This window comes from Cryptomeria japonica, chromosome 8, assembly GCF_030272615.1.
Source record: "Cryptomeria japonica chromosome 8, Sugi_1.0, whole genome shotgun sequence".
NCBI classification, from domain to species: Eukaryota; Viridiplantae; Streptophyta; class Pinopsida; order Cupressales; family Cupressaceae; genus Cryptomeria; species Cryptomeria japonica.
In genome coordinates this window covers 181131298-181158239 of record NC_081412.1, presented here as the reverse complement: position 1 = coordinate 181158239, position 26942 = coordinate 181131298, and the positions used below count along the sequence as shown (strand labels likewise).

The 26942-nt window shown below is 37.4% G+C and overlaps 1 protein-coding gene across 2 annotated transcripts in view; it reads left to right on the top strand.

The window, feature by feature from the left end:
- LOC131048388 (uncharacterized) overlaps window positions 1-26942 on the top strand; it is an 86429-nt gene that overhangs the window by 9882 nt on the left and 49605 nt on the right. For both annotated transcript variants that reach the window (XM_057982336.2, XM_057982337.2), the window contains exon 7: window positions 17912-17994. In XM_057982336.2, coding sequence (XP_057838319.2) covers window positions 17912-17994 — 83 coding nt within the window. The remainder of the gene's footprint in view (window positions 1-17911; window positions 17995-26942) is intronic.

Here is a 26942-nt window from a genome sequence, read left to right as displayed (position 1 = left end):
AACGAGGGTGTTGGAGTAAGCTAGGAATCTGAAAGCATGAAATAAAACATCCACTAATGAAATGATAAACACAGTAGGATAATCTATTATATAACATGAAGAATGTGTAAAATGTACATAGATGCCTTGCATATATAGGTGAGGTAGATGAGGTTAGAAGGTAGGAGTGAAACTTTGACTACCCCTCCAAAGCTACAACATTTGTGAGCTCACTTGACAAGTATGTGAGCAAGTGGCAAGTATGCATGCAATAGGTGTCTCAAGTGACGACGACACATGTCTCAATGCTACGAAGTGAGACAAAAATATAAAATAGTGTAAGTAAACTTAAGCTAGGTGTGAATAGGTCAATCTTGGAAAAGTGACTGGTTAACTAGTTGGATAATGACATTATTTACACTAAGTGCAACTTAGGGAGTAATGTATGCAAGATGATGAGTCCCAACTACTAGGATATATTAGGTATTCACGTACAAATTTCTCATAAAGTGGAAAATAGGAGAAAATCTAGTGGGAACAAAACTCCTCTCCAAAACAGAAATGATGCATGAAAGAAATGTACAACTGTGAAGATGAGAAGTGAAAGAAGGAAGGAATTGACTGTCCAAGGACTACTTCTAACACAAGTGCAATAATGATCCCCTATAGGAGAGAGAGAGAGAAAGTCCCTCAGAAAGTGAGAAGGAATGAACTCCATGTGAAGATATTCTTCCTCCCAAAATTGATAAGAGAAGAGGAACCAGGCAACCTCCCTTCAAGATGATGCTTGTAGTGTTGGTAGATGCTCAACATTGGATGCTAAAGGTGATCTAGGAATGCTTAACAACATTTCTCTCTTTAGGAAGAAACAACAGAAATGTGTGCAAGATGACCTCCCATTCCGGCTAGGAAGATTTAGGATGTACTATGAATGTCTCTGAATTGTGCACATGATTCAAAGACTGAAATGGTGCCCATGATGGATGCTCAATGATCTCCAAGCCAATGCTATGAGGTGACTAATGCTGATATGATGGATTAGGTACCATAGAAGATTCAAGAATAGGGACCACGGATGTATGGTGATAACTGAACCGATGAGAATCTGATATTGTTGTAGATGATGTCAACATAGATGATGATTGAGTCGGATAGGTCAACTCATCAATATGTTTACAATCTATCATGATAGAAGCTGATGTAGGCGAGGCAAGAGCAATATCCAAAGATGGTGATGCAACTTCATTGAAGCTAACATTGATAGAAGATGAATTTCTTTAATGGTGTCACCCAAATCGGTAGGGTGGAATCTACAAAAAGACACGAAATGTTGAGTAGATATGCATACCAATGAGGTGGATTTGAAAGACAATAGCAATGTCTTGATGCAAAGAATCTCTAGGACTCATGGATGTGTCAACATTGGATTTAGATGTAGCAACATGTGATATGGGATATGAGTCTTCAATGCAAGCCATTCAACTACATTGTTCATCCCCATATGATGGTGATGTCTCACAAGATGGATTAGTGAGACTATATGATGGTTCTGTAGGTGTTGGAAATAGAGGCTTAGGTAAGGGAATACCATGATCGAGAAGAATTTTCTCCATTTCTTCAACTATATGACGAATGCAATCGTTTGGTGTATGCCTTTTCTTCCCATGATATCCACATTTTTTTTTCATTCATTAGGAGGAATACAAAGAATACTCAAATGGAAGGGACTTAGTGTGAGAGACATGATCATATGAACCAACAAACTCAAAAAGTAGAAACGCTCAAATTGCCCTCGTGATTAGAGAGCCCCCCCAATTTTGGCACTTTACAATTTAGTGCGTTTTACAAGGCAAATAGGTCCAATGCGTCGGAAATGGGAAAATATCAACTTTTGCAAGAAACGGTACTCAGTTCCGAGCTACCAATAAAAAGTTATTACAAAAACAAGTTCTCATATATTGGCCTATTTTAAATACAGTTGCATTAAAAGTTGAAAAAATGCCCACGGAGAGATCAGACTTAGCCTTCTAACCACTCATTGGATTTGGCACAGAAAGAGCTTCGCAAAGACTTTTCATGTTAAAAAAGACCCCTTTGTTTGCAAGTTATAGAAAAAAGAAAAAACTACCCTCTTTACAAACACTTTAAATGGTTTGGACAGTTGATTCAAGCAACATTATTTGTTGCAGTTAATGTTGCAATAACAGTGACAATAATAAATATTATTAGCAGAAAATGGTAATAATAGTTGTCAAACAATTTTTATCTAAAATCACTATTGTGAAGTGCCAAGTGGGAGGAGTCGTTGCAAATTTGCTAAGAGTTGCTGGATTGGAGTGGAGGCTACATGCAGATTAAGCCTGAGTTAAAAGCAAGATATGAGGGTGATAGAGAAAGAAGATCAAGTCTTCTATTGTATGCACCACACTACTCCTTTAATCTCTAATGCTTGACACCTCTTGCAAATTCATTTTGTGGGGAACCTATTGGAGGGAGATCACAGGTGGCAGAGATGCCGCCAAATATGGAATAGGAGACTGCATGGAAAGCAATCCACAGCCAAGTGTTGAATGCCAAAAATGATGAGCCTAATTCTTATGGAATGTTGTGTGAGAATGGAGGTGCCCGTATGTACAACAGTGCTACAAACAACCTGCAACATTCTAAAGCACTTTGAGATTGAATAAACTAATCCTGCAGATGTAGGCCATACAATATTTCTCCTCCAGGCATTTAAAAACTTGCAAAAAGCCAAGTTGTATTGATTGCAGATGCGTTGGAAAGATGTTGAGGCGCTAGACAATCTGTTGGCAAAACAATTTGGAAGAAATCCAATAGTTGAAACTTGAAACTGATATTGGAGGGCAATTGAAACTCCCAATCTACAATACAAAATTCCTTTTTTTTATACCAGTCACCAAAGTAGGCATCTAAGTAAATAGCCAAGTGTTGGGCAAATATGTCCAAGGAATGGAGGAAGTGGCAAAGCTTCCTATGCAGAAGATTGAGTAAAAAAAGTGGCGGTGGAAACAATGGCCAATCAAAGACAAATTACAGCCTCAAATACGTACCTTGACCACTGTTATGTGTGCAGCCAACATATGGAATGCTTGGCGTCCCCAACACACTAGCACGCAGGGAGGTGTTACTGGAGACTCTGTTTAATGTCCACACAATCAGTAGTGCAAATATGGGCATGGACTATGTTTGCAAATAATCAACAATGGCAAATCCTCGACGAAATTAGAAGTGAAACCTCTGAATAGGCTGATAAAGGCCACAAATTGCCTGCAAAAATTGGTTAAAGAAGGCCAAGTTCTCTGTAGATACAAATTATCTATCAAAAATGGCAGATGGGCAGAGGGTCAAAGGGCTCCCTGCTTTGTTTTTTTTCAAAATTTTTCAATTTTTTTGTACAACGCCTGCACATGATAAAAAATTGGAAAAATAAAAAATTACCAAATTTTACATTTCAATGATAGGGTTGTGTGTGGAAATCGTAATTTGGGAAGGAATGTGCTCTTATGGCTTTGATACCATGTTGGAGTAAGCCAGGAATCTAAAAGCACGAAACAAAACTTTCACTAGTGAAACAATAAACACAATAGGATAATCTATCATATATTTTGAAGAGTGTGTAAATGTACATAGATTGCCTTGCATATATAGGCAAGGTAGATGAGGTGAGAAGGTAGGAGTGAAAATTTGACTACTCCTCCAAAGGTACAACACATCTGAGCTCACTTGACGTCCCTAACACACTAGACACAAAGAGGTGTTACTGGAGACTTTGTTTAATGTCCACGCAATCAGCAATGCAAATACAGTCATGGACCATGCCTGCAAATAATCAACAATGGCAAATCCTCCACAAAACCACAAGTTAAATTTGCAACAACTTTGAAACTTGCGAATAGGCTGATAAAGGCCACAAATTGTTTTCAAAAATAGGTCAAAAGGCCAAATTCTCTATAGAAACAAATTATCTACCAAAAATGGCATATGGGCAAAGGGTCAAAGGGTTCCTTCCTTTTTTTTTATCAACTTTTTCGTACAACACGTGTACATGATTAAAAATTGGAAAAACAAAAAACTACCAAATTTGACATTCCAATTATAGTGCTATGTGTGAAAATCACAATATGGGAAGGAATTCCCTCTCATGGCTTTGATATCATGTTGGAGTAAGCCAGGAATATGAAAGCACAAAACAAAACTTTTACTAGTGAAACAATAAACACAATTGGGTAATCTATCATATAATATGAAGAGCGTGTAAATTGTACATTCATGCCTTGCATATATAGCCAAGGTAGATGAGGCGAGAAGGTAGGAGTGAAACTTTGACTACCCCTCCAAGGTACAACACTTGGGAGATCACTTGACAAGTATGTGAGCAAGTATGCATACAATAAGTGTCTCAAGTGATGAGGACACATGTCTCAATGTTATGAAGTGAGACAAAAACATAGAGCCTAAGGAAACTTTAGCTAGGTGTGAGTAGGTTAATCCTATAAAAGTGATTGGCTAACTAGTTGGATAATGACATTATTTACATTAGCAAAGGGTAAAATGCCAAAAACGCAAAATTTTTCAACACTCAAGGGGTTAGCCCCTATGCGCCCTTGTGACCTTCGGTGCATGCACCCAAAAAAAGATCTTGCTGTTGGGTCATAGGCCACATTGCCTAGGGTGATAAGCCCCCCACTTAGCGGCGACCATGACCTTCATTTATAATATGACCCATGTGTAAGACCAACCAATTGTTGGCAAAACCAAATCAAATGGCAACCAAACTTAATAACATTCTAATCTCAAATAAAAAATGATTTAAAAAAAGGCTTTGTAGCATTGTGACCAGGTGAATATGCCAACAAACTAACCATGTGACTTAGGAAGTACGATGATGAATCTTATGTAGACGACCAATTTGATTGCGCATGCCACAAAATATTCGTCGAAAATGCCAAAGAATATTTTGCATAGGTGTTGATGTGTGTTTTATGCACATTTGAACATAGAATAAAAGACCAAAGTATTTTACCTCAGATGCTAAATATCTGATCAACTAAGACGATTCCAAGGTTTCTACAGTCAGTTCTTGACATGTGGGTAACTCAATGGCTGATGTGATTTACTGTTTTCACTTGGGGACTTACACAATTGTTCTAAATGATTCAAGGTTATCATGCATGGACATGGGTTGCCAATAATTTTCAAATGATTTTGCAATTTGAGCTCAATCTATTCTAACAAAAGGTTTTCAAACAAAATGTAAAAAGGGATGAGGGTTTAGGAGTTCTAATCTAAAACCTAGAATGCAAGACGTAGTGAATGATTCAATGAAATTCTACTAGGCAAGGTTTCACCATCAAAGAACAATTTAACACATGCTTAGTGCAATCATCTAAGGTAGATCTATAAATGTTCAAATTATTACCATCAACATCAATGCCATCAAAACAATGCATACCAATGGACGAGCAACAATTGAAGTTAAGTTCTATTCAAATTCTAGTTGACCACACAAGGTGAACTTACAATCAACAAGAAGCTAGTGGTATGGATTATACGAATTTCATTCAAATGCATTCAACACTTCTTTCATCCAATCTCAAATACTTGAAAGAAAATTCTAATCTAATTTGGAGGCAGTGAGAACCACAAATGCATACAAAATCTAAACTAAACCACCAAACCTCAACGATTGTATTCAAACTTGCAGCATATAGGCGACAGTTCTCAAAAATCTCTCCCTTACAAATGAGAGGCAAATGGGTTTATATAGTCTCAAATGAAATGAATGGCCAAGATTCATTTAGAATCAAGGGCCAAGATCTTGCCAACACTGCCCTAAAATAACCCCAATTAGGGTTTACATAAAAAATGGAATAAAAAAAGGAGGTCCAATGGGATGACACCTAGTTATCAAGGAGGAAATCTTCTAGAAGATTCCGGCCTGCATCCCTCTCTTTAGCTGCATACTCCATGAATTTGGCCAAGATTGAATCGAGTTCCTCCATTGTGACACTGGGTAGAGCTTCCTGTTGTGCATCTATCACATCCAAGGCATTTGAGCAAGCATCAAAGACACTTTCCCAATCCGGCATAAGCTTTTGCAAATTGTTGATGTGAATCACAAGAGAAACCAAATCATCAAACTGATTCTTCTTCAAAGACTCTAATTGATTGAAGTAGATAAACTTCATCTTTTCTTTCAATTCTTCCAAGTTCAAACTGTTGGAAGCATGGACATCTAGTCCCAATAATTCTTCAATAGATGTAAGGATCTTGGATTGAATCTCTTGAATTGATCCTTCCATTGTTGTGCAATCCTGTCTTGCATGATCATAAGCGGACTTTTGCATGGCCAATGAACAATACCATCCCTGGAAACTAAGTCACAAGGTTCGAATTTGAGTTCGAGTTCGACAACAATAAAATTCGTATGAAATTTGACAAGGGAAAAAATTCGAAAAAAAAATTGACATTAAATTCGACCAATATAACTAAATAAATCCACAAAATTACCAAAATAATTTTTTTTTAATAAATATATGAAATTTTATATCTTATATATATTAATAATTAAAAATCTAAAAAATATATGTTAAAATATAATATTTTAATATATACCATTATAATATATTAAAAAATAAAAACAAAATAAAACAATATTTATACATTTTAATATATTAAACTTTTTATAAAAATTTGAAAATACGAGCCCTCTTTTAATAGCCACCTATTCCTCGTTAATTCCCATTTACATGTTTTATAAAGAAGATAAAAACCAGTGTTCCACGGGCGTTGGGGACGGGGGGACGGGGGGACGAGGGGGACGCGTTTCCGGGACGGGGGGACCAAGGGCCTAAATTTGGGGACGGCGGGGGGATGGCGGGGGGACGGCGGCGGGGGGGTGGCGGGGTGGTGGTGCTCATATACTTGTACATATACATATAGTACTTGAAAAACTAGTTTTGAAAAGATGTATGACAGTATTACAGTGTAAGAAATACATTTCAAATGAGACTATAGGAAATTTGAAATACTAAATCTAAATACCAAGATTTCTAAGTTGTGTTGTTATATGGAGCCTGATCAAACTCGGAGGTTAGATTTTCCCTACTTCTATCGGCGCGGTTTCCCCCTATATTTTTCAACAGGGGTTTGGGGGCAGCGCCCCCAAGTTGGGGTCAAGGGGCAGCGCCCCTTGCGCGTTCCCTGTCGCGATACAGGGCGGGGTCGAGGGGCAGCGCCCCGCGAGGCCAAAAATACTTTTATTATTTTCTAAAGGCGTCGGGTGTTATTTTTCCATTGGCCCACGTCCAATTAGAGTTACCCCTTAACCCTCAAAAAACTTAAAAACTCACTTTTTAAAAAAATTTTAATTTTAAACATTGCATATAAGTGGGGGCGACAAGAGACGTCTGGGCGTCTCCCCGTCCTTGGAGAGACGTCTGCACGTCTCTTGAAGGACGGGGAGACGCCCAAACGTCTCCCAAGGAGACGTCTCCACGTCTCCACGTCTCCCTGGGAGACGCGGGGACGTCTCCACGTCCCGGCGGCGTTTGGGTGGCGGTGGCGGGACGGCGGGGGACGTCGCGTCCCCGTCCCCCCGTCCCCGAGACGTCTCTGACGGGGGGACGCGCCCAAAAAGGGGGGGGACGCGTCCTCGTGGTTCACTGATAAAAACATTAAACATAGCTTTTATTTACGGGACAGGAATAAGAAAATTAATCGCATGGGAAGACCCAGTCGATACGATGGATGTGATCGCATGCAATTGCAACGAATCTGGAATGAAGTAGTTGCTGATGTAGAATCCCTTCCGTGGGTTTCTAGCATTCCCTTCTTTGTACGAATTTGGGCGAACTTAAACGAATTTTTCAGATTTTCATGAGATATGCAGACACCCACGACCCAACAGTTGCAGACACCCGTGACCCAGCAGTTGCCGAATTTATGGACGAATTTGAACGATTTTTTTATAGAAGTTTGAAATTTGATTAAATTCGAATCTCATCCATGAAAATCGCCGTATTCTGTGACTTAGCCTGGAAATCATAAACATCCCCTACTTGAATAACTCCCCCTTGGATCAATGTAGGTGTAGGAATCCTCTTCAACACTTTGAGGTGAGGAATAGTCTTCTCTTGTACTTGTTGGAAATCATCTCAAACTCCTTCCAAGTATTGTATCTTGAATATAAGCATCGCTGCCTTGTCAAATGCTTGGACAAATTGAGGTAGGAAATCATCCGCTTGTTTAAAAACATTTTCAATCCACTTCCCAACCTCTTGATGTGTATTCCTTGCTGCCTCATGATCAAAGGGGCATTCGTGATCAATAGCAATGGGTGAGATGAAAGTGGGATCCCCACGCCTTTGGGAATTCATCCCTTCAATGTATTCTTTGACTCTCTTGTTCTCACTCTCAAGTATCTCCTTCTAAATAGTTCTATTCAATCACGCCTTGATTGCCTTGACTGTATCATCCAACTCCTAGAATTCTTGCTTCTTTGTAGTAGGTCCAAGGTCAATTGTGGTGATCTGATAATCCATAGGAGTGATTGCATCTCTAGTCTTATCACCCATCGAGATGACCACTTGTGCAAAACGCACACTTGCATCATCTCTAGTGATCTTAGAGAGCACCTTAGCTTTCTTTTGTTCCTTTTCTTTTCTAATCCTGGCCAAGAAATCATCAATGTCCTTTGTAGGCTGCGCCTCTATCATCTTCTTCTCCATGCTTTGCAGCAACCAATCAAGAATAGTAGAATAGTAGAAATTTCCATCTCGTCTTTGAGGCTCAAGTCTTGATCAAGTCCTCTCAAGGCTGAAATGACATCATCATCTGTATCCTTGTCCTTGGTTAAATCGACCACATTATTGCCCAAGTTGTCCTCTAATTGAATTGTAGGAGATCTCGACTATTCTTCATCATCATCATGTGGTGCCGATTGTGCTGTAGCATATAACTCTTGATTGTTCTCTAGATCTCCGTGTCATAATCCTGTCTAGACTTATTGTCCTTCTTTGTCATTTCATTCTCCTTCACAGACGAGGAGCTCACGGTGGATTGAGGAGTGTTAGACTTATGCTTCTTTTGCTTTGAACTCTGGCTAACAATCTTCTTGCCTCTTGCTTGTGATTCTCCAGGCATACCTTTTCTTCTCTTAGGAGCCTGACTCTCCCCTTCACTATGCATTCTTATATTACTGATTGTCCTTTCATCATCATTGAGAGAGGACTCCTCATTTTTTGTCTTTTCATAGGTAAAGGTGACCTTCAACTTTCTTAACTCATTAACATACTTGTCCACCCATTCCCTGGAGTAATCATTCACTTCTCCAATCAAAACATTCAAGTCTACCAACTCAGGTTGTGTCCAATTGGGTGACAAGATAGGGTTGTCTTTCTCATTTATGTATTGCGGATGGACATGGTCACCATCATCCTGAACTTGATCTGGAATGGAGAAGAGATCACACTTCCTCATGAAGTCCACTTACATACAAGAGCACATCCTCTTCCTAATTGTGAGCTTATCCATGAGATTAGCCCAATAGTCCTCGATGTCGATTCTCTGTGTAAATCTTCCTTCTCTGATCGTTACACTTCTCTGAATTGGATCAAATTGATCCCTGCTCTTATAGGTTCCAAGACAATAGAACTCCAATTCTTCAATAACTGAATTCGCCGTGGTTGTGGTGTGGCGTACCTCTATAGTCTTTCCAAGTGCAATTGGAAGAGTAATCCCTGTTTTATGCTTCTCCTTTTGTAGGAAATCATACTCCAAAAGTTGTCTCACTACCTCAAGTAAGATCATACTCCAAAAGTTGTCTTCATCCTATTTGTCGGATACCTAGGAAGCTTGTATGGTTCAGATTGAAATCCCTGGATTCGTAGGTATGTGAATGTAGGAAACTGCATATATCAAGATCAGTACTTCTCAATAAGTGTAGTTGCCTCCTTGGACAACCGCTTGTGGATCCCCCCTTGCAACAGTCTTGTGATGTACATGGTGAAAGCATCGTTCACCCTTCTATAATGTTCAATCTTGTGCAGATGGAGTTGCAGATAGCTCTCACAAACTCTGTATTGCATATCAATCCTTTGTACACAATAAATCTGACAAGTACATATACAAGGTAGGAGGCCATACCGAATGTCCGCGTTTTCTCCAAACCTCTCAACTGGAAGTCAATGTTATCACTGATTATCTTCGCCCAATTGATCACCATTCCCTTTGATGTTTCCTCAATAAAATAATACATCCAATTCTCAAATAGCGCCCCTTGAGGTGTTCCCATGACTCGGTTGAGCAAAAACATTAAGTCACTGTACTCACCTTTGAAGTCCAAACATAGAAGTCTCTTGGGCAATCTGGAGTGGTGATGCCTTGTCTCAAGGATCCACTCATTGTTGACGACTGTCATACATGCTTCTGCTCTCTTCTCAAATTTTGCTAAGGCTTCATCCTTAGTCATCTCTTGCATATGCGTACCTCTAGGGATTGCAAACACTTCCCCAATGGACTCTTCAGCTGGGTACGCAAGCACTATTCCCTTAGGTGATTTGATCATTCGGGTTTGAGGATCATAATGCTTCGCACATTCAATTACAAGTTCATTGCATTGGATAGATGGTGGAAAGCCAGTTGCATTGTAAATTCCACTTTTCATGATATCAGTAGATATGGTGGAAGGAAGATGATTCTTCACTCCAAATTTTCTTCGCCTCATTTGCTTCATATTCAGGTACTCCATGTTTGTGTCCGTGACCTTCTTCCATCGAGATGATATCAGCGACTCTAGATAGAAGCTCTCTTATACAACCTCCAATTGATTTTTCCTCGCTGCTATCCCCGACTTAGACACAGTACCTGTATGAAGCTCGAAGTTAATATCATGATGAGAATATCTCTAGTAGTTCAATTTCAGAATATCCTAAGTTCTGATTTCTAATAATTTTGTTTCATTTAAAGGCTCAAAATCAGAAATTTCAATGGTAAGTAACATAAATTCTGAAAACAACATGAATTTTGACCAAAAATGGGGTACAAAACCCCTCTTTAAACCTGATTTTCAGACTTATTTCAAGTCTGATCACAAAATATAAGTCTGAAGACGTCCTGGTATACTCAGAAAATGGTGTATTAAAGTGATTTTCTGATATTGAAGTCTGAATACACCTTGTGTAGGTCTGAAAATGTATGATCTTGGCTTTCCCAACACGTCTCAGGTCTGAATACTCTCTGTGCTAGGTCTGAGAACACAACTCCAATGGCTGGAATCACTTAAAACACATGGCATAGTCCTCTCACATGGCACGATTTGGCCCAAAATTGATTGGAAATGACCACGTTTTGGCGCAACAATGGCTGGAATCACTTAAAATACATGGCATAGTCCTCTCACATGGCACGATTTGGCCCAAAATTGATTGGAAATGACCACGTTTTGGCGCAACAATGGCTGGAAATGGACAGAGAACAAATCAAAATGGTGCTAAGGGGGGCTGGAAATGATGCCTCAGATTTGGACCAGCAAACACACCCTCCCAATGGTGTCACAAACACACCCAGCAATGGCGCCAACTCAGATTTGAATGAAGTCGCCTCTCTACAAGCAATGGCGCCAACTCAGATTTGAATGAAGTCGCCTCTCTACCGGCAATGGCGCCAAACAATATGCACACAAATCGCCTTAACACAGCAATGAAATACTTGGAAATCCTCTCCAAAAATGGTGCCCAATCACACTTGGAGAAATTCAAACCTTCAGGCCAGCAATGGCGCCTCCAATCAGCTTGCAACTTGTCAAATTAATGGCATTATAATATTATTTTAATGCTGGCTGGGTTCCTTTATTCATGTTTCACCTTCCAAATTCACCACACAAGCAATGTGGGATAAAAATTTGCCTTATATGAGCCTGGTGGAAAATTGATTTGCCTTGGATCCCACATTTGACATTAAATTCATTACCCTTGATCATTAAATAATTATGGCAAGGCGAAATCATCATTGTTTGGGCACACTTATCATTTAAAACTTAATTGAATTTACTTCCAGCCACTTGGGGGAAAATCGAACCCCATCTGGACAAATATTTGCATCAAAATTTGTCATCATTTATCACATAAAGCCTTGAGGGGAAAATCGACCCTCATCTGGACAATAAAATTTCATCACTTAACTCATTTTCACCCACAAATCCACTCTAGGGAAAAATCGATGGTCATGTAGACACAAATTTGACCATCTTTATGTAAAAATATCCCCTGGTGGAAGTTCGCCCTTCATCGGGACTCAAATTCCCATCAAAACTTGTCAAATTCCATCAAAACATCCTCTAGGGGAAATTCAAACCTCATGTGGACATATTATAACACTTAACTTAGTCATTTTTACTCCTGGTGGAAAAGTGGGTCATTTGGACACACTTTGTTCATTTTGCTCACTCCATCGAGACAACTGCAGTGGAGAATTTAGAGGCATCGAGATTTCCCCAAAAAACATTTGAAACTCAATGGAAAAATGCCCTCCGGCGGGACAAAGTCCATTTTGCCTTTAAAACTTGGTGGAAAAATGTCTCCCATTGGGACAACTTGATTTTATGCCTTAATTTCATGGGGGAGAAACGTTCCCCATTGGGACTGGTGATTTTCGCATTGTAAAAGTCCAAACTTATTAAATTTTATCATTTCCCTTGGTGGAAATTCTATTTCCATCGGGATTTTTAACATTTTAACTGGATTTGAGGGGGGGAATTGAAGTCCTACGAGTAAAAAAACTGACTCCTAAAGGAAATCTTTGACACTCTTAGCACAAAATAACACCAATTTGCAACACTTGGACATATTTTCGCTCAAATTCAAAACTTGTTGCAACCTCAAGACTTAGCAAAATTTAGGATCACTCTAAAATTTTGACACTTTAAAACATATGATCCTATTGACTCCAAAATTCAAAATTTAAACCCTAATTGCGCATGGAAAGCCTCTGGGCATGATTATTTCAAAAACGAGACTCGGGCACTTGAAAGCTCAAAATTGTCACCTGACTGCCAAAACCCTAAACTAACAAAGCGCATAAAGTAGGGAAAAGGGGGTCCCCGTTTGCAATGGGGTGATGTGTGAAAATGTCACAACAATAGGGAGTAGTATTTTTTTTGCCAATGCCTCCTGATCGTATGGTACGACTAGGTATGGATTCGTACAACCATATGCAATTCAACCATATGTCACTAATTTTGATAATTTGATAGGTGATCTTTAGGTTTTTAGGCCTTTTGGACGTGATGGCAGGGTCAATTTTGACCCAAAGTGCTTCAAAATTTCAGCTACCTCTTGAATTAGTCCTCTTTTACCCTACTTGCAATCCTTGTAGGTCTAGCTCAACATGTCAGATTTTGATGAAACAAAAGCCAATTTTGACTATCTTTTGACATCGATTTCAGTACTAGGTCCTTGAAATCCCAAAATGCACCTAGCAAGCTCTTCAAACTTGATGATGTCCCTTAGATCTAGGAAGGAGTTTGTAGCACTTGAGCTTTGATACCATGTAGGATTTGGATTGTGAACTCCCCACACCCTAGGATCACTTGCAAGACAAAATAACTTCAAGAGAGAAAATTGAAAAATAAATTGAATGAATGATTCAATAATCGGATAATTACATTGAACCATATACACACGTATATATAGAGGTTATAAGACGATGTTCTATAAATAGAACTAGTCGTTAAAGTGAAATCAAATAAGCTAAAAAGCTTAAAAAGCTAAATATAGCTTAAAATGCTAAATAATAAAAAGCTAACTTAACAAGCTAAATAACTCAACTAAAAAACTAAATAGCTAAATAAGTTGACAACTAAGATGACTGCTAAAAATAGAAGATGACCATTATAGAAGATATTAATATTATTTTAACACCCTCCCCAATGGTCATCGTACTCAATACCCTACAAAAGACATTGCAGGTGTTATGATCACAAATCAGCAAACCCTTTTATAGAAGAGTACCAAAAGCCATCCAAGCTAATGTAGCCTTCACACGTGAATTCGAGATTTGGCACACACGAATTACTGAAGCCTGAAACCATGATTTTGAGGAAAAAATCAGCAAACCCTTTTGCAGAAGAGTACTGAGCACTATTTGCTCCAGCAACTCCTAAACAGACTGCAAGATACCATGGTTGCAGATGTTCACCTTGACAGGTGCAACCCAAACTGACTGCAACAAAGCACGATTTTTGAAGAAAAACCCGTCAAACCCTAAAATAGGAACCCAAGAAATCTGATGTTACAAATCGCATTTTTGTGGGAAAAGAAACGGTAAAACCCAGATAACTAAAATCTTACGCAAATATTGGGGATTACAGATGAGATAATTTTTAAGGGAAAATTATAAACCTTGCGAACAATTTTTGAGGAAAAAATCGTGAAAACGCTGGGACCTGTAAGACGAGGTCGAGCCTAAATCAATTTGATAAAAGTAACGATATTCAGATATCGTGAACATGCACTGTTTCCAGGTGTTGTGGCAACTGTTGAACTTTTGATTGTGTTCCAACATGATGTTGGTCAAAGATGCCATCACGAAAATGGAGGTTGAATGAGGTCAACCTAGTGAAAGCATGAGATAGAAGAATTTGATTCAAAAATCAGAATAGAAGCAGCTGCACAAAAAATTTGAAACCCTAGAGTGGAATTCGAGACACGAATCCTAATGCGCGAATTTCAAGGTTTGGGAGAAACCCATAAATTAAAATTTTCGGCAAATTTAAAACCTGAAATTTTTTAATACCTCTGATTTTTTTGTAAAAAACCCAGAAAAATATTGGCGCTTTTTCCCCCAAAAAAACGCAAAAAAAAATAGGAGCAGGAACCCTAGGTCGGATGTACAACATAAGCGGCGCCCAGAAGACACCAAAATTCCCGACTTCCACAAAATTGGTAGAAATCACTGACTGTTTTTAAATTCCAAGGCAAATTCGTTGGCATAGATTCGAGGCATAGAAAACGAGGCATTCAGAAAAATTTGAGACCAACCCAGAAAACCTCTCGAAAAACCCAACAAGAATCTAAAATCAAAATGCAGATTCGACGGCTCAAAAATCGAGGCATGAAAAACGATGCACCCCCAAAAATCTGACGACGACCAAGTTGAGGTTTCGAAAAACCCACTAAGAATCTGCAATCGGAATAAAATTTCGACTTGAACTGAAGGGTCAAAACCCTATTCGAAAATTGTAGAAACCCTAGGAAAATTTTCAACTTGCAAAAAGAAAATCCGCCCAGGTAGAGAAAAAGAACCTAAACTTTCGAAAATTTTAATTTCCATGCTCTGATACCATGAAAAATAAATTGAATGAATGAATGATTCAATAATCGGATAATTACATTGAATGATATACACACGTATATATAGAGGTTACATGACGATGTTCTATAAATAGAACTAGTCGTTAAAGTGAAATCAAATAAGCTAAAAAGCTTAAAAAGCTAAATATAGCTTAAAAGGCTAAATAATAAAAAGCTAACTTAACAAGCTAAATAAGCCGACTAAAAAGCTAAATAGCTAAATAAGTCGACAACTAAGATGACTGTTAAAAATAGAAGATGACCATTGTAGAAGATATTAATATTATTTTAACAAAAATGGCAAGAATAGCTTGCTTGATTATGGATGCTTGAATGATTGACTGAATATGAAATGTACATGAGATAGGGTTAGACAACATGGTGACATGTGTTTTAATCTTATGTTATGAGACAACTAAAGTGTAAACTATTAAATGACTTAGGTAATTTGAATTAAATGTTAAAAGCTCAGATAAGAACTTATGACAACTAACACCTTCTAGAAAGCTACCATAGGACCTAAGTGAACTTAATCATGTGAATAGGACCCACTAATGAATTAGTTAGGTACAAGACCTTATTCACTGTCTTAAAATTATGTCACATGGAAGGGGTCAAAGATTCTTTGACATTTGTTTAAGTGAAAAATTGATTTTACCTACAAGACTAAGAAAAGAGAGATGTTTCTATGTTTTTGTGTCTTCTAGCTTACTGTTTTACTAATAGTTAACTATGTAATCCTGTATAGAAATTTTCTCATGGGAATAACTGAAATCTAGAATGCAAAATTGAAAAACAAAATTCAGAGTACTCAAGAGAAAATAGAGAAGAACCTGGATTGGCAGCTCACTGTCTAGGATGCTAGTGTGGAGCTATTGTCCAAAACAGATGCAAAATTCCAATTCCTGTATGGATTTCAAGAATACCTGTGCATTTGGATGTAACAGCCTGACTGAAAATGTAGACATTGGATATTTTCAGGAATACACAGAATGAAAGAAATTAACTTTAAATGAAATAGAAGATTAAAGATAACAAACACTCTGTGCATTTGGGGTCCTCAAACACCTGCAATCAAAAATGGGGAGAAAGGGGATGGCTTTATAGGAGCTTGCTTTCAGGTCAAGCACCTATTTTGGCCTTTCAACTTTCACAGGCAGCCTATGGAAAGAGGAGAAATGGAAAATGTGTGCCCTTAAGTCCTAAGTGCTTCCAAGAATTTAAAAACAACAATATTGAAATGAAGCTATGACTTTTTGAATCCTTAGTCTACAAGAATGAACACCCTAGTGTGTGTGTGAGGATATAAATGGAGGTGAAACCCTGTATGTGCCAACATGGAAGCTAAAACACAAGGAGAGTTTACAATAACAATGAAAAAAAGGAAATGAAAGTAGAGCTTCAAACAATATCACCTGCAACACTGAAATGGAGATGATAACTGCTGAAATTTTAATCATATCCCCTCAGGAATGAAGAAAACCCATAGAAGATCAATGTTGGAAGTATAAAGCTTCTGCTAAAAAACTCAAGAGTGCTGGGATGCTTTACAAAGACATGAAAGTGTTGGAAAGAAAATGAAGGATATATTGCTCGAGAGATTCTAAAACATGAGATCCATTGGGAAGATGAAGGGACATGCCTAGACAAACTAGCTGTTGGGATTCACTTAATGGATCTGACAGCAGTTACAATTGCATATTTAGGCACAGCAAAGTTGCAAATTTAGAAGGAAACGGCTGTTTTATGGCTGCAATATCAAAAGACACTAGTATGTCATGCTATTGTCCAAGTACAGTAAGGCCAAAAAGGGCTCACAATGACAACGGGGCACTAAGTTGACATAAAAAAATATATTCACTTACATAGAAAAGATTGAGACATACAAAAACACGAAGTCCATGTTGACAATGAGAGTGGGACAAAGGCTAGGATAGGGCTAAACGGATCTAAAAACATGCTAGGGGAGATAGATGCCAAAACAGAGTGTGAAAATTGCAGAATTATCATCTTTCATATTTAGTGTTATCCTTGTCTGAATTTTGTAGCTCATTTTCACAAGTTATGAAAAACGAAGAAAGATAATTTCCTCAATTATCTTTTAGTTGCTGCTTTAGCTGTTTGTTGCATTTTATCAGTCAGATTTGGTTCATAATAGTCATTAATGAAATGATAAGAAAAATCTTAAAATTCTGAAGGGCCAGTTTGAATGAAAATTAAACACCTGATTTCAGTTTATAATTGATCTTTCAATGCTAAACTTTTAGAAAACATAATACATGAGCCAAAATTAGATTTAATTAGGCCTGTATAAGTACTTTCTGACCAGACACCTTTCAATCCACGTGTCCTTCAAAGTAATCACTTGAAAAACAGAATCAGAAGTATGCTTGAATTGGAAAGAGAGTAATAAAGAGTGACCCAGAGAAGCTTGCTTCAGTAATGGCTGCTCTCTTTTGCATTTGCTTGTTTCTAAGTCTTCTGTGTGATGATGCATTCTATTTTTGGATTTTATTTTATTTTTTAGCTTCTGACTTCATCTTGGTATTTGTTATTTGTAGATCTGTTGCACTACTTCTGGACAAGGGTTTCAAAGCGCAAAAGTGTGTTTTTTTCCATCCATTATCAAATGATATGACTATTTGTAAGTTGTAACATGTGAATTTTTAATGCAACTCAGCATTCTGTGCTTTTGATTGCTTTTTTACAGGATTAACTTCATTTTCATTTTCATTTTAAGACTAAATTTTTTTAGAGGCATGTGGCATATGTATATCCAATGATGAAATGATTAAGCAAGTGGAGTGGAAAATCAAGCCTAACTTTCAATCTTCTTTTTGGGATCTATTCATCTAATGTAAGGTTTTGATGATAAATTTAGTTTGTTTGTTTTCTGCTAAAGATGGTTTTCATTGTTATCAATTTATAAAAATATATTTTGCCCGTTGCTTGTCTAAACTTACTTTTGTTTTAGGTCACGATATCTATAAGTGGTTATAATTCTAGCTACCAGATGCATCGTTGGTTATGAACAATTTAGCTTGTGCAAACATGCTTATTGAGTGAGCACAAAGAGTTATGCTGTTGGATTGAACACATATTTCCCAATGTGAGGACAGAGTGTTAACTTTACTCTAAATGTAGGGTTTGACTTCTATGACAGAGATGGTATGCTTGTTGTGTCTTTAGTACTTATGTCTTTAACTTTGTCTTTTTGTCTTGGGGTGAGGTGTTTCTGGCCCTTCTGGCCCTGTGGTCTATGGGTTTTGATCAATTTTTTTCTGTGGTTTGCAATTTACAAAATTATGGCCCTTCTAGCCACATGATCAATGGATGTCAATCAATTTTATTTTAAGGCTTGTGATCCACATATAAGATGTCTATCTGCTTTTGTGTCTAAGCTTGGTTTTTATGAGTAAACATGCTATAGTAAGTGGTTGGCGTAGATGACAACTGCCTGATGAGATGAAAAGCCTCAGACTTGTTTTTAACTTTTTGGGTTTATAATATCGCCATAATTGCTTCTTATCATCACCTCCAATTCACTTCCAGTACAGTGTTTAAAGCATAGTAGCAGTTCTCTTGAAAATCTTGCAGTTAATTGTGAGTAATCACAACTTTTTACATTTGTTATGTTGTTTCCCAAGTTTTTAAAAAAGTGCTTCTAGATTTAAAAAAATAATATACTTACCTTCTTTTGTCTCATTTTAACCTTTGAGGAAAAATGTAAATGTACATTTATCCTATTTTTGCTGCATTTTCCTTGTTTTCTCAATTGGTCGGTGAATTGTGGTTGTGGGGAACATATCCTTTGTATTAAAAAAAGATTGTCTTTGGACAGGCAGCAGTTTGAGCTTATTCAATGTATATATCATGCCATGCCACACACTATCTGAGAGGGCTTAAACATTTCAAACTGTTCTGATTGTATCTAAGCTATCTAGGGGATATACATTTTTCCTATAAAGAGTTAAACTAAGCAAAATGCCCTATTTGAAATATTATTATTTTAATAAAAACAAAAAGCTTCCAGCAATTTTACCGTTCTATCATGGCAAGCTTTTTGATTAGTGCAGAATCCCACCAATTCATTTTTGATGACATTGTCCCAGTCATGAGTTTGATGAGCTTTGTTGCTTTGCTTGCCTTCTTCTGTAGCTGCTGCTTATTTCTTTCAAAGGCCATGGCCTTATAACCAACCCTTTGTGGATGATCATGGTGCTTTTTATTGGAGGGAAACCAGCTCTAGTCACCGCCTCTTTTAGAATCAGGTCTATTCCTCCTAGTAGGCCTTTCCTGACCAGCCGAGAGGCCATTATTCTAATAACTTCTTTGTCTTCTTCCAGATCTAAAAGCACCACAATGAACATTGATGGTACAGCTTAATTCAGTCTATAGCTATGATCAGCCAACGAGAGTTCACCAACCAGCAGCCATTGTATAGCAACGATAGTAATATCTAATTTAACTTCGAAGACTCCTTTGAGCCCCATCTCTAATATCCCCTCTAAGAATGCCATTTGGTGGTAAGAAGACACAAGCTGAATGTTGGTTTCCATAGGTTTTTAGAGTAGACAACGAATAAAGAGAGTAGATAAATGGAGGCTTCGTGGTTCAACCGTCTTATTGCTATTTTCACACATTTGCCCCACGGCAGTTATTATTCCATGGTCCTTCGCCTCCCTGAAACATCATTTCCCTTCGCTGTGGTAGTCACCATAGTATGCAATGATACATACTTGCATGCCCTGTTATTATTAATTATCTCTTCATATGCTTGAAAGGGTTGCATTCTTATGATTGTTACATAGTTGGCAGACTCAGAGTTGGCAAAACCTCAGCAGACCCAAAATTTTTGACTTGTAAAAAATTCAGCAACTTAAAAAATTGCTTAAATTTCTTTAGAAAAACTTTTTTTTTTGCAAGATTCAATGACAAGATGTATCCGATGAGTCCATAAATGAGTACAAAAGTGTTTTCTGTTAAATTTAATTTATTTGAATATAAATTGAGTGCAAAATCGCATAATCATGCGGAATTCTGATGGCTTATACAATAGATAATTGACAACTTTTATGAATTTATAATGGTTGGCTTTGAAAATCATTATCATAATTCATAAATTACATATTACAAAACATAACATTTTACATATTCCCCTTCCCTAACCTAGTGAAAACTTGGGGAGAGGTTAAGGTTCTAATCCTTTGAGTCTGTTGTAGCTCCTTGCTTGGCATAGAAGGTTGTGGCTCGACCTCTATCCTACTAGTAGATGGCAATGACTCCTCTTTAGTCTCATCAATGTCATCCAGTCCTATATCTCTTGCTGCACCCATATCCTCCAATGCCCACCTCTCCAAATCAAGAATCTCATCTTCAATAAACAGTTGAGGTTGCTCATCCCTCCTTTGCCCAATTGCTATAAGGATCAGTCTCATCCAAATCAATGAGCTCCTTTGATTTGTCCCCTACCCTTCTTGTGCAAAGTCGAAGGTTGTATTGCACAAAGACAAGGTCATTGAGGCTTTGAGCTAATTTGTTCCTCTTCTTTGTGTGGATGTGCTCAAACAAGCTCCAATTGTGCTCACAGCTAGATGCATTACAAGGTTGGCACAAAATGCGAAGGGCTAATCTTTGGAGATTTGGGCTATTAGCACTCCAATCTATCCACCAAGAATCTACAAAATAAAATATCGAAGAGTTAGAAAGCAATGTCAAACAAATTATAAATAGTTGTAAATTTGAAATTTGTAACTTGTAAGACGCTTGTGATATAAAGACTTAAAATTTTATTACTTGTTGTTTGAGAGTTTTTTCCTTGGATAGCTTGCTCCATAGATCGCATACTCGGACTTAGATAGTGCTCGATGAGCCCAAATTTTTTGGCTTTACAAAAACTCGGTGAAAACTTGGCAGCTTAAAAATTACTAAAATTTCTTATTAAAACACTTTTTTTGGCAAAATTTAATTACAAAATGTATCAAATGAGTCTAAAAATCATGAGGAAGTGTTTTCTATTAAGTTTGATTGTTGAATACATATGGATTACAAAATGGCATCATCATACGAAGATGGATAGTGGAACTGTACACAATAGCTAGCTGCTAACTAGTAACTATTATGTATTAATGGTGATTGTATTTGAAAATCATCATAATAAATTTCATATCTAGGCAACTTAGATGTTACAAGTTCTTACATCTTCGTCTTCCCTACCTTAAAGAAATAATGTGAGGTAGAGGGTAAGGTCCTTGCACTCAAATTTGGCTCCTTGCTTGGTGTAGAAGATTGTGCTTGTGGCTCCACCATGTTGGTCGGTGGCAGTGGCTCCTCCTCCACCATATTGATGTCATCCAATCAATCTCCCCTGCTTTTGTTTCAGCCAAATCCTGTATAGCTTGCCTCTTGAAATCAGCAATCTGATCCTTTGTAAACAAGGAGGCCTCATCATCCTGCATGGTCCAATCGCTGTAGGGATCAACATCATCCATATCAATGAGTTCGCCTGGCTGGTCCTACACCTTTCTTGTGCGAAGGTGAAGGTTATATTGCACAAAAACAAGATCATTGAGGTGTTTTTGAGTCAACTTATTACACTTCTTTGTGTGAATGCCATCAAACAAACTGTAGTTGCACATATAGCCAGAAGCACTACAAGGTTGAGACAAAATTCGGAGGTCTAGCCTTTCCAAATTTGAGGTATTTCCACCAAAATCTTCCCATCAAGAACTTGCAAATAAAATATTCATTTTTTTGTAAATAAATAATTTTCTATTAATAATTGTAATTTATAACTTGCAAGATATAAGGCTTCACTTTTTCTTACTTGTTGTTTGGATCTCTCTCCCTCGTATACTTTTGGAAGAAAACGACAAATCCCTAGCTGCCTTATAATTCTGCAATTCTAAAAGCACGAGGTCTTTTATTGCACTTGTAGGTGTCATCCTCTTAATACATGTGAATAGGCCCTCCATAACCTCCCCATTAGCATCTGTGAAGCTATAAGAGAAGTATAACTTGGGGTTGAGAAAGTACCCCGCTGCATGAATGGGCTGGTGGAGTTGATTGTTCCACCTCCAATCAATGATTTCCCAAATAGGGGCAAATATAGTTGCGTCCCCCATGTAATAGTGTTGGATGGCCTCTTGGGCCCTATCCATTGGCTATATATCCCATTACATTTTTCTCTCCATCCACCAAGCGCAAGATCCTCACCAAAGGCTTAGTCACCTACAAAGTACAAAGTAGAAACAAATTTAAATTACAACTTACAATGAAACAAAATACTTTGAATCTTTAAAATTAAAAACAAAGGATTCAATTTGAAAATTAAATTAAGTTGAAGTTACCTTGACAGTCTCTAATGCTCTATTTGCAAATTCACCATAAAAAATAGTTTTACTATCTTTTCACTATCAGCCTTCTTTTAGCAAGCTGAGTCACCATAAAAAAGAGTCTACCCATGGTTGACTCACAAACATCTGCTTCAAGGGAGTCAATAAACTATTAGTTACGTTGATCACACAAGTTCTTTATTCTTGGTGTGCTCTTTCATCAATTGAAGAACCCATGGGTGATTATATATATATTTTATTATATCTCTTGCTTCTTCTACAATCGGTTTCACTCAATCAATTTTGCCTATGTCCTCCGAAAGAAGGTCAAGGCAATGAGTTACACAAGGGGGTCCAAATAAGTGTTGGATGCCTCTCTTGAAGCGATCTACCTGCTGCCACTTATGCTGCTTCATTGTCCGTAACATCTTGGACAACATTTTGTATGCCCACCTTTTATACAACCTTCTCCAATATCAAGCTCAAATTTTCTGCATTCTTTATTATGTTGGAGGCATCAATTGACTTTAGAAAAACCATCACACCACTTGAAACCATTATAAAATTGATAAGAGTGTGATTTCTTCCATCTGTCCAACCATTTGAAAGAATTGGGCATCCATACTTTTGCCATTGCTTCTTTTCAGTTTCCACAATTTCTTTTGCATCTACAATAGCATCTTTGAGCAACCTACCACTTAAATCTCTTGGACTAGGGGCCTTGAACCCTTTCTCTACAATTGTCAATGCTGTCAACAAACTCTCCCATTATGGACTCCTTGGCACATTGAAGGGAATGTTGTTATAATACTAAAAGTTTGCACAAGCCTTCTTTGCTTCCTTGTGCATGCCCCTATTCCACGTAGTAGCTTCCAATGAAGGCTGTGATCTTGGTTCATTTCTAGGCACAAAAGTATTGAATTTTTTTGAAGTGGAGTGTTAATGTTTGTAACTTCTCTATATTGTTTCCTGCCGTGGCTGTGGATTTCTCTTTGTTTTGCTGCATCTCTGCTCACTTCATAAAATTTGAGCTCTATATTTGCTGTGATTTTACTGAATGTGTTTCAGTTCTCTTTGTATTGTTCAGCACTCTTCTTCTGTCCTCTCGTGTTATATTGTTCTCGTGCTCCCATTCTTTCTTTTTGATATGTGTATTGTAACAGGTTGTTCGAGGAGTGCAGTATTATTCTTAAGCAAGGCAATTTTATCATATGCTTTCAGTAATCTTTTGTGAACGTATTTTGAAGCAATGATATCGTGTTCAGCTATCTTGTAGTTTTTCGATCTCTCAGTATTATCCTTTATTTTCGATTGATATGTGATCTCATCTCATTGTAGAGAGGACATATTCTGAATGTAAGGTAGAAGTCCTCATTTTTCAGAAAGCTTCTTGTTATACTTAAAAGCATTGTATCAGATGTATATTGATAATAAAATTCAATTTTGGTGTGGCTGGGTTTTTCATCCTTAGGTGGAGGGTTTTCCTAGGACAAATCTTTGAGTCTCTTGTTTTGTATTTTCAGATTCTGAATTTTATCTTTCTGGTTCTAATTTAACATGGAGGAGGAAGACTAGTCATGTACACGTGGACTGCGACTAGAGCCAACAATGTGTTGCACATTCACCTTAGCTGTTGTTGTCAAATTAGGAGCAATGGCATCTTGCATGGCTGCTTGTTGCCTTGCCCTCTCAAATTTCTTTTCATCTAGTGCTGCAAGGAGGTTTATCATCTTTTGTTTGACCTCTTCAGGAGCTTTTTTACATGGCTTGGCATCACGACAAGTAGTGCCTGCAAGATGGTATTTGAGGCGATTGATGCCTACACTATGTTTCTTCAAGCACCAGGTACACATAATAGTCCATGGTACTGGTCCCATTATGCCATGTTTGCAAGTGGGGTCACTTCTACCAAGGGGTTTCCTTCCAATAGGTTGACTTGCACTTGTTCAGGTCGAAGTAGATGTGCATCCAGATGCCATTGTGATTGTAAATCAACCTACAACATTGATATCAACAAAAAATTAACATAAGCATCGAACCAAAGTTGTAAATAATTGTCACTACATTTATTTTATTTATGAACATAAGCATTGAACCAAAGTTGTAAATAAGTTTTATCTGATTTAATGAAAAATTTGTGATTTGGTAGTGAAAAACTCGTGAAATGGTCCAATTCTCAAGAAATTCTGAAATTGTGATTTCACATTATTTTTTCCTGATATTTTTAACCTAAGTTACTGGTTCGGGTTCGGATTGGGGTACGGATTCGGCAAAAAAAATAAAATCTTGGGTACGGGTATGGGTTCGTCCGTACACACACACACACACACACACACATATATATATTTTAATTATATATATATACCCATATACTATATATATGGTCAATATATACAATCCATACAAAAATAAAATATACAATGTGACGTTCCATACATAAATGATAAATGATAAATCATAAATCCATAACTATTAATTGCCAATGCCAATAAATATTCATATATCGCAAATGTAATTAGTAAACTAATAACTAAAGTCTAATATCATATTCATAATTTGCAAAAAAGATAATATTCAAGTTTCAAGTCTTTTTTAAAAAGTCATAAAGAGGCGAATTAGAGTTTTATTATAAAAAAACTATTTTAAAAAAGTCTTTTTTTATTGTTTTTTATTGTTTTTTTGACCTGTGGGCCCCGTTTTTGGGAAACAACGGGCATGGGTTCACGCGGGTTCTTCTGGGTTCACCCGGGTCCTCTCGGGTTCTCCTTGGGTTCCACTAGGGTCCTTCCCAGGTGGCCGGGTTCCTTGTGGATCCTGCGACGCAGGACTCACAGGGAACCCGGCCACCTGGGAGGAACCCGGGGAGAACCAGGACCGGAACCTAGGCCAAAAGGGGAAGAACCGGTAACTTAGTTTTTAACTATGAAATTTAGGTCCATATCTGGTTGAATTATGTATGATTTTCTTGTTTGACTTTTCTTATTATGATGTTTATACTAAGATACTGGTCCTACTATTGGTTTGGGTTCAAGTTCAGTCAATTTTTTTTGGAGTTGAGTTCATTTTGGGTTTATAGATACAAAAACATATAAAAATCAGAAATATAGACATATTTGCCGCAGTAGCTAAGTTCAAAATACACCACACATAGCATTATATATTGTATAATAAACAAAAGCACCATAAAAATAAAAAATATTACAATGCCAATTAGTCAAACTCGAATGTCATGATATATATTATATATTAAAATTAAAAAATAATAGTGTCAAGTGTTTACAGTCAACCATTGCTGATCAAGCATCATCAAATGGGTCTTCAAAAAGATCATCACCATCTTCCATATTAGTTGATGTAGGCATTGGTAAATTAGAAGGACCACAGGCAATGCCATTGGCATTGGCACTAGCACAAGCATTGTCATGCTTGCTAGTTGGCTTATCTTTAACATCAAGTGCAGCAAGGTGGTAAGTGGAAGCATCCAAGTCAATATGCTTTGGCTTGATATCCCCCTTCTTTGTAGCCACTTTGTTTGTTAAAACAAATTGCAAGTTTGAATGCACATTCACCAAGTCCTTTGCCTTTTTCGAGTGTAGTTGATTGTGCTTTACTAAGTGGATGGAGGAGTAAGTGCTCCAATTCCTCTTAGATGTAGATGAACTATCAATCTTTTAAGACAAAATTAGAGAGTTATAAATTAAAAAATTTAACTTAAAAATATAAATGAAACTTAAAAAATAAAAATAATTTTTTTATAGAACTTGCAATAAAATTTTGATCGCAAGAGGTTGTAGGTGTGTGAATGATTAGCTATGGAAGTACCACCTACTATTAGCATTGACCTTATACTTGTCCCGAAGAACATCGACACTAAAGTTGTCGGAGTGTACAAAATCCATGAACTTATTGCATCTTGCATGTCAAGATCAATGAAGAGTCTGTGAAGTGCTGCCTTGTATCCTTGACTGAATTCAACATCTCTATATGGGGCAATTCTTGTTGACACTAAAGGGAGCTGACCACTATGATATTTGGGACTTGATGCAAAGGCAAGAAGATATAGTAAAGTGGTCATTTGGTTCCATCTCTCTTCAATAACTTTGTATTGTTGTTTGAAGAAAGTGTTTTCAAAATCTTGCTCTTTTGCATTTATGATGGCTTATATCTTCTCAACCATTGAGTCGATGTCATCATATATCTCATCCAAACAAGGCTTATTCATGTCAATATAACGTCAATACTCAATATGGGCTTAGTG